Genomic DNA, 15282 nt, shown 5'->3' on the forward strand with positions numbered 1-15282 from the left:
AAGTTTAATATAGTAAAATACAAGAAAGACAAACATAACATTCTATCCTTAAGCTTAAAAGAATCTGTGCAGGCACAGGATGGCTTTGCAGGAGCAAGAAGAAAATCAAGTCTGGTTGACAGTAGGCTCTACGTGACCACCGATATGATACAACCCCTCCCCGAACAGTAAAGCTGTCTGAGGTTTCCCTGGTTAATATAATACATCTAGAACGAGGAAGCGTGTGGTCATGTTTTACTCTACTTCTGCCATAAGTGAGCGCCACATTTTAAGAGTTAAACAGAGAAACTGAAGTACGCTGGGGGAATAATAGCCATGATGTTGAGAGAACTTGAAGCTAAGACTCAAAGGAAATAGTTCAATGAACTGAACCAGTTTTTCAAGAAGAGGGAGCTTCTGAAGACACTCAGGTTGAAGAGGAATCGATTTCTCTGTTTCTTCCAAGTGTGTGTCTAGACCCAATGAACTGAAATCCTAAGGAGCCAACACTCAGCTCAGCAGACAGGAAAAATCCACCCATCAGAGCATTCCAAGGTCAAGCGAGCTGCCTCAGAAGACAGTTTGTTCCCACAGACAGAAAATGCTAGTGGTGTCCTTGGAAAGAAACTGTAAAAGGACTCTAGGGATGATAGAGCAGGTGCAGTGAACTCTTCTGTAAAGAGCCAGCTAATAAATATTTTAGGCTTGTGGGCCATCCTATGTTATTTGCAACCACTCAACCCTGCCATTGCAGCACAAAAGTAGCCACAGTCAATCCCTAGGGGAATGAAAATAAAGCATGGCTGTGTTTTGATAAAACTTTATTTGCAAAAATTGACTGTGGGCCAGATTTAGCCTGTGGGCCATAGTTTTCCTACCCCTGCTCTAGAGGATTGGTTAAGTGACTTGGTACTAGGAGAAATACGTGGAAGGAAAAACTGGAAGGAAGTTTTAGAAACAGAGAAGTGGGAGCAATGAGACTCTTTTCAGGACAGTAATCGAGGTAGATATGGCAGTGGGTTTGTAGAAAAATATTCCTGGGATTTGATGAGAGTGTAAATGCAGAGAAGAGCTGGAATGACCCAGAAGCCTCTCCCTGCAAAGCAGGTTATTTACCCCACGCAATCAGGGCCACCTCATCTCATCCTGGCTTCTGAATGGCTATCTCGTGCACATGCTCCAAAGTCACCTCTTTGTGGTTTTCTAACAGTGTGAGGAATTGGGATGACAGAACATGTGAGGGTCCGGCTGAGCTCTGGGAGACATTTACAAGACTGTGTGGCCCCGGGGCTCTTCTCCAGTGGAGGCGGAGCATGGGGGGTTCCTTTTCCTCCTTACCTACCCATGTCACATCTCACACAGTTCTGGGGGGAAAGGTGGAGTGGAAAGACTCAAGCAGGTTATCTCTGAGAATGTCAACTGGGGCTTCAAATTGTGCTTTTTGAAAAGATCTCTGCGGGCCACCTCAAATATGTCTGTATCCCTTTGACTTCCAGAAAAAGCTCTTCAGAGTTTATTGGAATCTCTGACCTGTCCACCCTACACACCAACGCAACACCTGGAGCGGCAGCAGGCCCTGGCAAAGGAGTTTGCGGAAATTCTGCATTTCACCCTTCGATTTGATGAACTGAAGGTTAGGCCGCGTGCGCTTGGACAATTTAACAAATTCTTTCTGAGCACCTAGGTGTCCAGGTGCCCTGCAGTGCTGTGGGGCAAGAGAGATGAGTGAGCTGTAGCTCCTTCCCTAGAGAGGCGTGTCATGTGGTGAGAATTTGAACTCCTTGTGGTCAAAGTGATTGAAGATGGTGGTTTCTACATGGAAATTCAAAATCTGCCCAATGCAACCAGAAAAAACCATTTCAAATGTCTCTTCCTCTTTGGGAACAAGTATACTTTCCCTGAAATCTAGCCTAGGGTAAAACCAGGGCATATTTTTTTATTATTATTATTATTATTTTTTTTTTTTTTTTTGCGGTACGCGGGCCTCTCACTATTGTGGCCTCTCCCGTTGCGGAGCACGGGCTCCGGACGCGCAGGCTCAGTGGCCATGGCTCACGGGCCCAGCCACTCCGCGGCATGTGGGATCTTCCCGGACCGGGGCACGAACCCATGTCCCCTGCATCGGCAGGCGGACTCTCAACCACTGCGTCACCAGGGAAGCCCCGAGTATTTATTTTTAACCGGAAGTTGCTTTGACTCTTGGGTAACAAAGAGAAGTCCTGGTATCTGTGCGGAATCTGGTGTCCAGGCTTCTGATGCATGTCCTGCACCTGATGCTGAGAGATGACCTGCTTTCCTCCCTTCTGAATTTCAGATGAGGAACCCGGCTATTCAGAATGACTTCAGCTACTACAGAAGGACCATCAGTCGTAACCGCATCAACAACATGCATGTGAGTCCCTGGAACTCCCAGGTTGACGCACGCATGCTCCAGGCATCGGGAGGGGCACAGGGAGAAGACAGAGCCTTTGTCTGTAATTCCATTTCCAGAGGACACTGTTTTGAGATGTTGACCATCTCTTTATCAACCGCATCCTCTCGTCTTCTTTTCATCAGCTAGACATTGAGAACGAAGTCAACAATGAGATGGCCAACCGAATGTCCCTCTTCTATGCAGAAGCCACGCCCATGCTGAAAACCCTCAGCAACGCCACCATGCACTTTGTCTCCGAAGTAAGCGACGTCGAGCAACGAGGTGCCTTTTGCCCGATTGCATGTAAAAGCTACTAACAGGGCTAATACCCATTTGTGTCTCCCGTTTAGAACAAAACGCTGCCAATAGAGAATACCACAGACTGCCTCAGTACGATGACGAGCGTTTGTAAAGTCATGCTGGAAACTCCGTAAGTTAAATCAGAGGTGTATTCGTGGTCAAGAGTTCACCTGTCTCTGTGATGATGGTGACGGTGGTGACAACATCTCACATGTGGGTCAGCATATTAACATCTACTTCTATATTAACTGAATTAATTTCATAAAGAATTCTGGGTGCGAGGTGTAGTATCGCCATTTTAGAGCTGAGGAAGATGAGGCGTAAATTGATTAACTGACTTCTTCCCAAAGATTGCATAGCTTGTTAGATGGCAGAATCAAACGTCAAATCAAAGATGCAGGAGAAGTTGTATAAGGATCAGATGGAAGATTGGGTTAAATGCCTGGGTGTGTTATAAATATATTGGAGAAAGGATTTGAGAGAAGATGTCGAACCAAGAGTGGAAGTGGTAAGGCTATTGCAAAAATGAGAATGAAGATCTCTCTTTCTCTCTCTCTCTCTCTCGTGCATGCAACAGTTTCCTTGCACTTAAATTACTTGCTAGATTTAAAAAATGGTTGAGTTTGTTGAGGTTGAGGCAGTATGGTAATGAGAAAACCTACACTCCAATGTCAGGGTTCCACTTATTCCACGTATGTCTGTAGCCCCTTTTGTGCCCATAAACAAGTGGTCTGACCTGCCTGGACCTTGGTTTCCTCATCTGATGAGGTTCCCATAATACCATCTATGATGCAGAGAGTTTGGGAGGCCCAAAGGCATCAAGAGTGCCTTATAAAATTTGGTGCTCTGTTCAAATGTAAGGTGGTGTTAATTTCAGATAGTTCACTTATATTTAAGATTTATTCCAAGATGGAAATAGTAATCATCATCACTGTGGGGACAAACCGTAATGAAGTAGATGTTAAGAAAGCCTCTAGAATTGGCTTGAATTACCTGAATCATCAGTGACCCTGTCAAGGTAGGTGAACAAAATTCAAACTCCACAAATACTCTCAGACCAATGAATGGTATGTAATTTCTGGTAGGTACCTTTGCCAATGTAATTCAGTCTGCAGCCTGTATCTTTACAAAGGAAGTTACCCAGACTGGAGACACGGTAGCTGCTCTATAGAAACGAACTTGATCCGTTTTCTCCATAATGAAGCCATTATTCTCTATAATCTAGGACAGCCAGAGAGACCTGCTATAAAATATTCAAGATTGATGGGCGGGGGACTTATGTACGTGATGAGCTGGCTCGCTGAGGGCAGAAGAGAATTTACTGCCCTCTAATTTACCTTGTTTTCACAATGGTCAGATAGACTCAAGGAGAATTACCATCGCTGGTTTCTTTAAGAGCTTATTAACCTGGTTCTGCAGGTCTGGAATTGTTCTCCAGGGAGGATAGGAGGAGACTGAAGTAGCCATTTGTGGAGCCAGAGATGAACGTGCTCTGTCACGGAGGTAATATCTCTGCCACTTGTCCTCTCTTCCAGGGAGTACAGGAGTAGGTTTACAAGCGAAGAAACGCTGATGTTCTGCATGAGGGTGATGGTGGGGGTCATCATCCTCTACGACCACGTCCACCCCGTGGGAGCTTTCTGCAAGACATCCAAGATCGATGTAAGAATAGTTACGAACTGTGATTTCCCAATAAGAGCTCATAAATGTTGTCAAACAGACCTTGCTTCCCTCTCTCCCTCCCCTCCACACTCCCTACCCCCCGCCGCGGGAGTGGACTCTCCCAGATGCAGGCCCCATCGTGGCAGCTCTCCTCGTAGCAAGAAGTCCAGTCCTGTTCATATGTGTGCAGCAAACACATCCAACCTCAGAGACACAGGGGAATGTGGAGGTGCTGATTCCCTCAGGCTGTAGAGGAGCTGAGAGGCAAACAGTCCCCTAGCTGCAGGCTGCCCCTTCAGCTTACCCAGTGTGCCATAGAAACATATATTATATGTTATATGTGTCTCATCCTAGATTACAAGGCACCGCGGTCAAATCCCACTCAACGTTCCAGCTTCCTCTCCCACCATCCCTGCAGGTGGCTCTGCCTGATTCCCATGCCTTTTCTTGTCCTTGGAATATGCTTGAGCCCTTTTCTCTGCCCAGAGTGCCCTCCCTCTTCTCTGATGGGGGGATTCTTTTAAGACACTCCTCACATGTCACCTCGTTTGGAGCACATCTCCTGTGCCCCGCATGGAGCAGAGCCTTGCTTCTCCTCCGGGCCCAGAGCGCCTACCATTTTGGGTTTTCTGACTCCCTCATGGACTCTGAGTTTGTTGACAAGGGCAGAGACCAAGATCTGTATACCTAATGTCTGCTTCAATGCCGGTGTCCTCGGTACATACAGCACGGCGCTCAATAGATACTCCATATAGCTTTTGCTGAATGAATGGATATGATTGGAAAACAAATGATTGTGGTGTGCAGGTGATTTCCTGTTGATTGTGGGATAAAACAGGCTCCTCTCAGCCCAGTGTTTGCCTGCAGTGACACCCAGTAGCGTATCCCTGTATTAATTTAAAGCCTTTTCAGTACGGAATAGGACCTCTTGGTACCGACTGATTCTGACGCGGCTCAGTCGGGGCGTGCGCACTCTATGCTCGTTCATCCATACAGAACAGCATCTCTGATGCTCTAGTTCTGTGCAGACAAAGGTCCGTGTGCCCAGAGGGGCCGTGAATCTAAAGATTGCAAGAAAATGTATCCATTAATAATGCAACTTGGAGTACTCATTTTGAGGTTCTGGCTCCCTAGCATAGCTAGCCATGGTTCTTCAGAGAGTCTTCATTATTTTTAACGTAATTATTTCTATTTATCAAGAAAATAAATACTTATATAACTTATATATTGGGAAAATACAGGAAATCAAAATACAGAAAATTGGGACTTCCCTGGTGCCCCAGTGGTTAAGACTCCATGCTTCTACTGCAGGGGGAGCGGGTTCGATCCCTGGTCAGGGAACTAAGACCCCGCACGCTGCACGGGGCAGCCAGAAAAAACAAACGAACCCAAAACACAGAAAATTACATTTATCAGTGGTAACCTCACCATGGACAGATGACCACCGTCAATATGTGTGTCACATATATATGTCCCTTCATCTTATATAGATGTTTGTGTGTGTACTTAACAGATTAGCCCCCTGCCTTAATTTCTATTTTAAAACATATTTAATTTGCATAACAGTATATTATGGAAGTCTTTTCATACCAATAAATATTTTTACTGTATTCTATGTGAGGCTTTAACGTTTTTATGCTATAGATTAAGTATAAATAGCTCTGTTAATAACCCGTGAATATCATTTGAATATGGATTGAATTGATTACCTAGTACTCATAGGACATTCTCATTTACCACAGTCTTTTGTTAACTTGTCACAGAGTCAGTAATTAAAAATACACTGGGTACCATTATGTCCTGTAGCCCTAGCCTTTAAAAAGCTTGTCCTTGCTTGTTATTTACTAAGTCTTTCTGCTGAGGCTATAAACGTTATATAATATTAGATCTATCCCTACCCAGTCTTGATGACATCCATTTGTTCACGTATGTCTCACTAAGAAGGTTTTTTCGTAGAAGATTGTATGTGTCTCTAGGAAAGTTTCAGGTTTACGGAGCACAACGTGTACGTGATGGGCCATTTTTCTTTGATGACATAAGGGTTTCTTTCCAGATACCAGTCTGCTTCTAAGCCAGCAGCTACTTGCACTGTTTTATAAATCCTTAGGGTATCCGCATCAACTGTGAAAAAGCAAATATTGAAATAGATCCTGTTACCTGCACTTACAAAGAATGTGTTCTATAGTCCAAAATGGAGGTCCTGAGTTCTAGAAACCCAGGTGAGAGAGAAACTCATTCTGCATAGAGGCAGAGGCAGAGGGTGACGTTTCAGGTGGGTCTTGAGGATTTTTACCAAATGGACAGGGAGAAGGAAGAGTACTCCAGGCGGAGGGAATCATCAGCGCAAAGTCATCGAGGCCCAGAGGGTTATGCATCATTTAGAGAACTGATGCTAATCGTGGGTGTCAGGAAAGCAGGCTGGAGTGACATGACATTTTCAACTGATTTCCTTAAACTTGTATGGAATGATCCAATACAGAATCACCCCTAAACCGTGGTCCCCAGCCCAAGCCTCACCCAGAATTCCAGACACCCCCTCCTTTGGACACCTGAGGCATGGCCGGCCTCAAATCAAAGGTTATCCTTTCCCCCACAGACCTGCTTCTCCTCCTCCCGGGTTCCTGTCTCAGGTATTTCACCTTCCTCCAACTCAGTCTCAAAGCCAGAAACCTGGAACTGTCCCTCAGAACCTAGGAACTGTCTTCTTCCCTCTTCACCTTCACGCCTTCTCCATCACCGCGTCCTGTGACCTGGACCTCAGATGCATCCTCCCGTCTTGCCCTGACCCACTGCTGCTCTCACACCCTCCCCCTCAGGGGCTCCCACTGGCCCTCGCATCTCCAGTCGTGCTTCCTCCGATCCCTTTCAGTATGAATCACATTACTAGATTGTTTAACACCTATCACGGGTGTTTTCCACAGGTAAAGGCCCCCAACTCCCGAACATGCTGTTAAACCCACATTGAATCTGGCCCTGACTACACCTCTGGCTGCATCCTGTTATTCACACTCAAGGCTTTCATCAGCCTGAAATAGACCTCGAAATTCCCAAAGAGTATCCACTGCTCTTCTGCCTCTTCTCTCATCTATGGCCCCGTTCCTCCTTGGGCACTTTTTACAAGAACACATATCACAGGATGATAATGAGCTGTTTGTCTCTCTTCTCCCACTAGACTATGAGCTCTTTCGGGAGAGGGACCAAATCTCTTCATTCTGAGCTTGACCCCATCCTGCACCTATGACAAGCATCTCTGATCGACCACGACATTCTTTCTGGATGAGCCTAAACATGGCCCCAAATGATTCTCAACCCTGGGCTTCTGGCTGCCCCCATCAATCCAACAGCGTTTATCAGGGCTTTAGGAAAAAACTTGCAACATACAAGAACATTTTTATAAGTGACCTTTATAAAAGAGGCCCTTAGTACAGTATACCCAAATCAGTGCATGAACGTCTGAGCTTAAAATGAGTGATGGTGTTCTTTCCAGATTCTTCCTTCGAAAAAAAAAAAAAAGAAAAAAAAAATTTGTTCTTGAGTTTACCAGTCACACAGCTGAAGGAGGAAAAGCATTCTGGGCAGAGAGATGACATAAAACGATCAGGTTTGCAATTCATTCAGTCAGTCTCAACTGAGCACAGGCTAGAGGAGGAGCTCTCCCCTTGGCTGTGGAGTCCAAGACAAGAAAATCAAAATCAGGTCGCTGTCCCCAGAAGTCAGACACATAGAATGTTCGATTGCAGTATCATAAGAAAACTGGCACAGAACCTTCTAGAAGCCCAGAGAAACACCTCACTGGCCTGAGGGGGTAGGAAGGTGTGTTGGACATTTCTGAGTTTGATTTCTATGGGAAGAAATAATGTGATATTATTATGAACAGATGTTGTGATGGACAGGTACTACGATGGAATTACTGGGGTATTAACAAACTCTCGTGCTTTCTTCTAGATGAAAGGCTGTATAAAGGTGTTGAAGGAACAGGCCCCAGACAGTGTGGAGGGGCTGCTGAACGCCCTCAGGTGAGCCTCAGCCCTGTGGGGCAGCCAACCCTTCCGAACCATTGCAAATGTAGGTGCTGTTTGGGTCCGAGGGCTAGAATGCCAGGCTTAACCCCTTTGCATCTGTTAATACATGTCATCTTCCCAACTGCCTGTTGAGGCCAGCCCCATTTTTATCATCCCCTTTTTACAGATGGAAGAAACTGAAATTTAGAGAAGTCAACTCACTTGGCCAAAGTCACACAGCAGATGGCTGAGCCAGGATCTAAACCCAGGCCTGGGTGACCCCGCAGGTCAAAGGCCTAACTCCCAGCCACAGTGCTTTGTGGTTGGTGGGGACTTGCAGAAGAAGAAGCTTCCCCGGTCTCACTTCCCCCTGCACCTGTGGTTCCCTGGCTGCACAGGAGAATTATGTGGGTAGCTTTTGAAAACACTGACGCTCAGGGTCCAATCCAGGCCAAATGAGTTCGAATCACTGGGCTAGGGCCTCAGGCGTCCATTTTGTGTGTGTCGGTTTGCTCTGAACGTCCCTGGGTGAGTCGTACGTGCAGCTCCAAAGCTGAGAACCCTGCTGTCCCCTGTCTGGATGCCCTTGTAGCTGGCGAGTGTTCCTGACATCTCCTCGCTGCTAACGCGTCATGCCCGCGCACCTGCTCTCTTCCCGAGGACACGTGCGCTTAATCCACTTCAGGGGAGGTATTCTCGTTTCTTAGCTGTGACGTATCCACAGGAGTTTGCTGAATCATGACAGTTCGGGATTGTAATCTGGAAAGTTTATGGTCCCTGCTGTCTCATTCATCTGAATGATTCATCATCACCATTCAACTGATTTCCCTCAGTTCCTCTCAACTTCATGCGTGTAGTCAATGTTCAATAAGTATAAGTGAGATGGAGCAGTGATCCTCTATGCACGTACAACACACATGTTTCCTGCTCTCATTGAATCATCACAAGTCAGAGTGATAAGATCTGTTACCCCATCTAATAAATGAAGAAACTGAGATGCACATGAAATGCATAATTACACACTGAGGCTAATCCTTTTTCATGAAGTTGCTAAGTCATCATTTCAGAAGAGATGTAGCTTTAACCCAAGAGCCTTCCAGATTCTGTGGGTAAACCGAGGTTTTCTCCATTGGTGCCCATTTCACAAAAGGCTGGCTTTCCACACTCAGTAAGAAGACTTTGGCTTCTGTTGTCTGTTTGTTTGTTTTGCTTTCCAGCATCATTCAGTCAAGCAGAGCTTCGAGAGCAGGGCACTGCGGTAGGCTGTGAGTTCCATCTGAACCTCGGCATTTGGTGTCTCTTGTAGACACTGTGAGGAAGTCAAAGAACACAGGTTTTTGAGGCAGGCAGACCTGGATCCAAATCAGAAATCACAAACTGTTTACAAATCATACATCGTTGTATTTGTCATCTGGAATGGGTCTTTTAACGTCTCCAAATCTCAGTTTGCACATCTGTAAAATGGAGGCAATAACCTGTCCTACAAAGAGTTAGTGTGAGTGGAAAACTTCCATGGAGTGCTTGGGACGCGGTCAGGATTTTATTACGTTACTTCTCTTTTCCTTTCTTTTCATGAACTATCTACACCAGTTAATGTGAGGAGACAAACTACACCACTTTTCTTCAGTATATGGACCTGCCATCGTGCCCCCTTGTGGTGGCAAGGAGGACAAGTATTCCCATAAAAGTAGAAAACCCTAACAGTTTAAGTGTTGGGTAATGTTGTTATATGCAAACCCATATTTTAATATTTGTGTCTCAGCGGGGGTGGCCTAGATGGCCAAGATCCTGCGCTCAAGCACGTGAAGTCTGCCTCCCTGGAAAATGAGATCGCTTGTGTCTCCTCCGTGAAATTATTTGATTAGGTGGAAGATCTACTTGTTTAATAACCATAACATAAAACTCCTTTGGAAGGAAGGATCAAATGTTAAATCTGGGGCTTCCCTGGTGGCGCAGTGGTTGGGAGTCCGCCTGCCGATGCAGGGGATACAGGTTCGTGCCCCGGTCCGGGAAGATCCCACATGCCGCGGAGCGGCTGGGCCCGTTGAGCCGTGGCCGCTGAGCCTGCGCGTCTGGAGCCTGTGCTCCGCAACGGGAGAGGTCTCAACAGTGAGAGGCCCGCATACCGCAAAAAATATATATATATTAAATCTGAGACTGCTCTGGGCATTGAAGTGTGGCTCTTTGTCTAAAGAACCAATGCCAAGTTTGATTTCTAAATATCAGTTAAGTCTCCCAAGGTAAAGATGAGCTGGAGAGTCACGATCGAAGCTTTCTCAGAGTGCTGTTTACACACTGACGGCCATCATTTTCTCTCCATCCAGGTTCACTACAAAACACTTGAATGATGAATCGACTTCCAAACAGATTCGAGCCATGCTTCAGTAAAGCTTTGCTCAGTGAAGAGGATCTTTGAACTGACCTCAGAAGATGTATATGTTTACATAATTTAATACAGATTGATGTTAATACTCGTGTATTTACATAACCGTTTCCTTCTTGTCCCTGAAATATATGGACCTTAATTTGTATCCCGACGGACTCAACCCAGCAGAGCATAAATTGACTGGAGAGCCTTATCTTCGATGGCTGAAAGGAAAACCGCTTCTCCAAAAGGAAAATTTTGGAGACATTGATCTTTGCTACTGGAGTTCCTTACACCTTTAACAATCAGAAATTCCTAATAGCTTGTGGTCATGTTTTAATTCTAGATGTGTAATCTCTCTGGGAAGTATAGTTATAGAAACACAAAGTATTTGATTTCCTGGGTCAGCTCAACTACAAGAAACACAGCTGTTATCCTGACAGAGAGAGAGGGATCCCAGAAAAGACAAATGCACGTGGAGACACAAAGCCAAGTGTTTGGAATTCAGCGCACCCCCTCTCTTTCCTCAGACAGCGCAGCACACGTGCAACTTTTTTGTTGCATGTATTTTATTTATCAGCATACTCTCTTCCTGTTTTGATTTATACCCCCTAATGTTCCCTTTCCATTTTGCAAGAGGAAAAATCAGTGTGTTTGCATCAGTTCATGGGAGGGAAGCAAGGATAGATAGATGTGCTGTTGTGGATGGGTTGGTGGCTGTCGTGGAAGTGGGGCACAGGTGGGGAGGAAGGGCACCCAGGCGACAGGACAGTCATCTCTCTGCTTCAACCTTCTGTCTCCAGGGACAGGGAAATGGAGCTCTGGCTAAAATTGTGGGTAAGGTTGCTAACATTCCTGTTGTCTGTGGAGCACTGCGTACACACCCCCTCCTAATAGGAGCCCCGTCCTCTGGGGACCATCCATGTGGCAGCAGAGACCTAGACACTTAATTAGTTACCAGAAAACTAGAGGAACTTAGAGGGGAGATTTTCGTTTTCTGGTTATCTAATATTTAAATGGCAGCTCCTTTATGACCCAACTGCTAGCTTGTTGCAATGTATAAACTCTGGCTTGAGTACCTGGGTTAAGTCCTCGCCCTGTTGATTCACAGAGTGATCTTGGGAAATTCACTTAAGGTCTCTGTGTCTCACTTTCCTCCTCTATAAAATGGGCAAATAAAACAGATAATCTCCAGTAGTCCTACAAGACTATGAGCCACTAAAAAGACTGACTCTCACATCCTTCCTTTGTAAGTAGAGTCCAGTAAGCATCACCCCACCTTGTCTTGATGCTTAGCAGTATGACAAGGGTCATTGTGTCTGCAGACAGAGCTTAGAATGGAATCTTGGAGATCTTCTATTCTGGTCTCCAAGTGGAAAAACGAGACAGAGGATGAAGTCTAACAGGATCACCCCCATGTAGGACTAGAACCCAGGATGCCTCGTTCCTGACTCCACGCCCTTTCTTTTTCACCACGTGGCCTATGCATACATACTATGGGGGTGGTACTGGACGCTTTTAAATAACCCCTCGGCCTGAACCATATAATTGCTTGCCTATTTCTGATGGAAGGAAAGAGTTGCCCAGGGAATGGTAACTCCCAAAGTTGGGTCTGGTTATATCAGGGTTTGGTGTCATTCACAATGTCCCAAGGAATGAGCTGTCACACCATTACTTTCCTGACTTTGGTGGCCAGCTGGCATTCCCTTGAGTCCTCCAAGAAGAGGAGAGACACACTTTGGTTTTGTTTATGTTTCACAAAGAAATCCATTCAAGTGACAGAACAGATTACCCAGCCTGTATCTAAATGTCAGTCAACAAGGAGAGGAAAGGCCCTTTTCCTTGGAGCTTTTCCAGGTGAACAAGTACAGCTGCTTGGATGAGGGTCCTCTCATCAGAACAGAAATGCACTAGATGGCTTTCAAGACCTTTCCAAACCTAGGCATTCTAAAACCCTAGAGGAAGCCAGCAATTAGGATAACACTGGGTAAACAAATTCATTAAATATTCAGCTTAAGAAACGTTCTTTTACTTGGCAGGCGCATGTTATCTTTGGGGAACAACTGTCAAGACTAGAGGTATAGATGCACTCAATGTTTATCGTCACTGGGTTTACTTTCCTCCCATATCAGGGAAGGAGGTGAAGTCTTGGAGAGGGGAAAGGACTTGCAGAGTAAATAGTTGAGCACGTTTATAATTTTTAATTAGACTTTCTATCAAATGGGACCAAACATAGGGGAGAGGCTGCCGGTCTGCCCCGATTTAGCCAAGCTACCTTGTTTCAAAGCCAAGATTCACTAGTACGTGGATTCGCAAACGCCCAGGACCTGAACTATTGCCTCTGACTATCAGGGGGACGGTTAACTGAATGTCTGTGATCACTAACAGGTGATGGGCCTTGGGTCCACTCCGGAGCTATTGTGGGAGACAAATTCTTTTAACAGACCGTCCACCAGGCATCAGACATCTTTGAAAAATCACAGCTTTTTGTGCTGCATGCACATGTGTCCACAGCCTGTGAGTGGTTCAGGGGAAAGTGCTAGCCACAGTATCCATGTCCATGTTAACTATATTTCATATTTCATGTCTCGTCGTTTTCAAATAAAAGTGTTTTCCATTACTCAGATATTTATTTTGGGGCAAGCAACAAGGTGAAAATTACATTTCTCAGATGCACTGCTACTTTGGCATTATAACTTTGTTCTTGGAAACCTTTTATGTGCCACTAGGCATTAGGAAAACAAAGTGACAATGAATGTTTTGAATTGTGGTGGCCCATTGGGGCTGGAGTATTAATTAACAACCAGAAAGGGAATCCTGGATACTATCCTTTAACTATTAGTTAATATCATGCTTCATCGGTGTTTGCTCCTAGCCGTCACCATTGTATCCAGTTATTAATGGTAAACTGAGGTTTTTAATACATCATCACGTTTAAATAACAGTAATTTCATGCTTTCTCAAAAGAAAAATGAAGCTCTCTCAATCTTGGAATCTAATGGTGCAGTAGACATCAGAAACTTCTCATTCAGTCTTGTATCCCAGACAGATACAAATTTTTCTAGATGTTAATAATAAACATTGGAATTTTATCTTCAAGAAACAAAAACTTTGGAACCCAATTTCCCCACTACATCTATAAAGGCTGCTGCATACACAAAGCTGTTTAAAAGTTGTTGTATATTGTTTGCTGAAGTCCCTGTAATTTTTTTTGCCTGCTTTGCCTCTTTTTGTACAGAAGTTTTGAGTGTGAAATGAAAATTAAAGTTTGGTACATATATTTAAAAATACATCTCTTTTATATGATGTTCAAGGTTAAGTGGGTAGGAAGCACATGATCACAGATACTTACTAAACATAGATGTTTGCTGAACACCTGCTCTGTGGACCAGGAAATCACACCAGCTGCCCTTCACCTCTCTATACCTCAATTATTTCATATACCCAAAATCTGAAATACCCAAAATGAACTAGTCTTGGTACCAGCTGTATTTATTCATTTCAGCAAAGACCCCCATTATTTTTTTTAAAAAGGCATAAAATACGGAGATACGTGACTGATATCTAGAGTTGCATGAGACCTACTTATTCAAGGATGCCAAGAAATACAAGAGCATTTATTTGCTCTTTTATTTTTTCTCGTGAGTACAGTAGCACTTTATGGATTTGGCAAAATTAGCAATAGCCTATTCCACAAAAGTTCATTTTTCAGGCAACGTAAACTCTAAAGCTATTCTCTTAACTATTAAACACTGAAACTTTTCTAGAGCATTACTTTTAATCCCTGAACCTTTCAAGCTAATCACCTGAGACCTAATTGTGTGTGCTCTCAGTGGGTTAGAGTCCCCGGTAGAGACCTTCCATGAGACCATATACAAAACACAAAGGGAAATGAATAGGAATGGTAAATTTTCTGTAAATTGACACAAAGTATAAACGGACAAAAGCTGGAAAGAAAGAAAATGAATGGGGCCTTTGAGAGAGAGAGGAGAGAGAGAGAAGAAGGGGAGAGAGAGACCCTAATTAAATAAGTGATGAGAGTCAAAAGACATGAAAAAGAAATGAGTAAGCATAAGTGTGTCAAGAGGAGCACAGCTGGTGAGGAACTGAATATCCTTCACACCAACCAGAAATTTGGTTGTAATCAGAGTTCTCTTGGAAGGATGGTGAAGAGGAGCTCAGATGGCACATTCCTGAAACCGGGTGAATATTTGCAATCTGTAGTCAGCCCTGATTTCGTGCTTTAAGTTAGCAGCAAGCAGACAATTTCTAGATGTTTGCTCTTTGAAAGGTCTGTAGGATAATTAGTCATCACAATGTAAATGACCAATTAAATAATACTGTATAATGTTGATTAATTGATTTAAACTAGTCATATTCATTAAGCACATTAATCTATCCAACACCAAAATCCTGGTTGCTACTAGTAACCTCCCCCCTGACTGAGTACATCCTACACGTACCTCTTACGCAGTAAACAGAAAGGTCTTGGCCATTCTGTCTGCTCCAGCTCACAGGTCAAACTCCAAAGAAGGGAATTTTTCTGCCCTGGTCACATCAGG

General features: G+C 44.4%; 1 protein-coding gene across 1 annotated transcript in view; it reads left to right on the forward strand.

Annotated features, from left to right (window-relative positions):
• CYRIA (CYFIP related Rac1 interactor A) overlaps positions 1 to 14008 on the forward strand; it is a 108391-nt gene extending 94383 nt beyond the window's left edge. The window contains exons 6-12 of the mRNA XM_030858359.2: positions 1476 to 1612; positions 2294 to 2371; positions 2536 to 2652; positions 2743 to 2822; positions 4228 to 4354; positions 8300 to 8370; positions 10680 to 14008. Of these exons, the coding sequence (XP_030714219.1) occupies positions 1476 to 1612; positions 2294 to 2371; positions 2536 to 2652; positions 2743 to 2822; positions 4228 to 4354; positions 8300 to 8370; positions 10680 to 10743 (674 nt within the window). The 3' untranslated portion in view covers positions 10744 to 14008. The remainder of the gene's footprint in view (positions 1 to 1475; positions 1613 to 2293; positions 2372 to 2535; positions 2653 to 2742; positions 2823 to 4227; positions 4355 to 8299; positions 8371 to 10679) is intronic.
• Positions 14009 to 15282: the final 1274 nt, after the last annotated feature.

Source organism: Globicephala melas, chromosome 12 (genome assembly GCF_963455315.2).
Source record: "Globicephala melas chromosome 12, mGloMel1.2, whole genome shotgun sequence".
NCBI lineage: Eukaryota > Metazoa > Chordata > Mammalia > Artiodactyla > Delphinidae > Globicephala > Globicephala melas.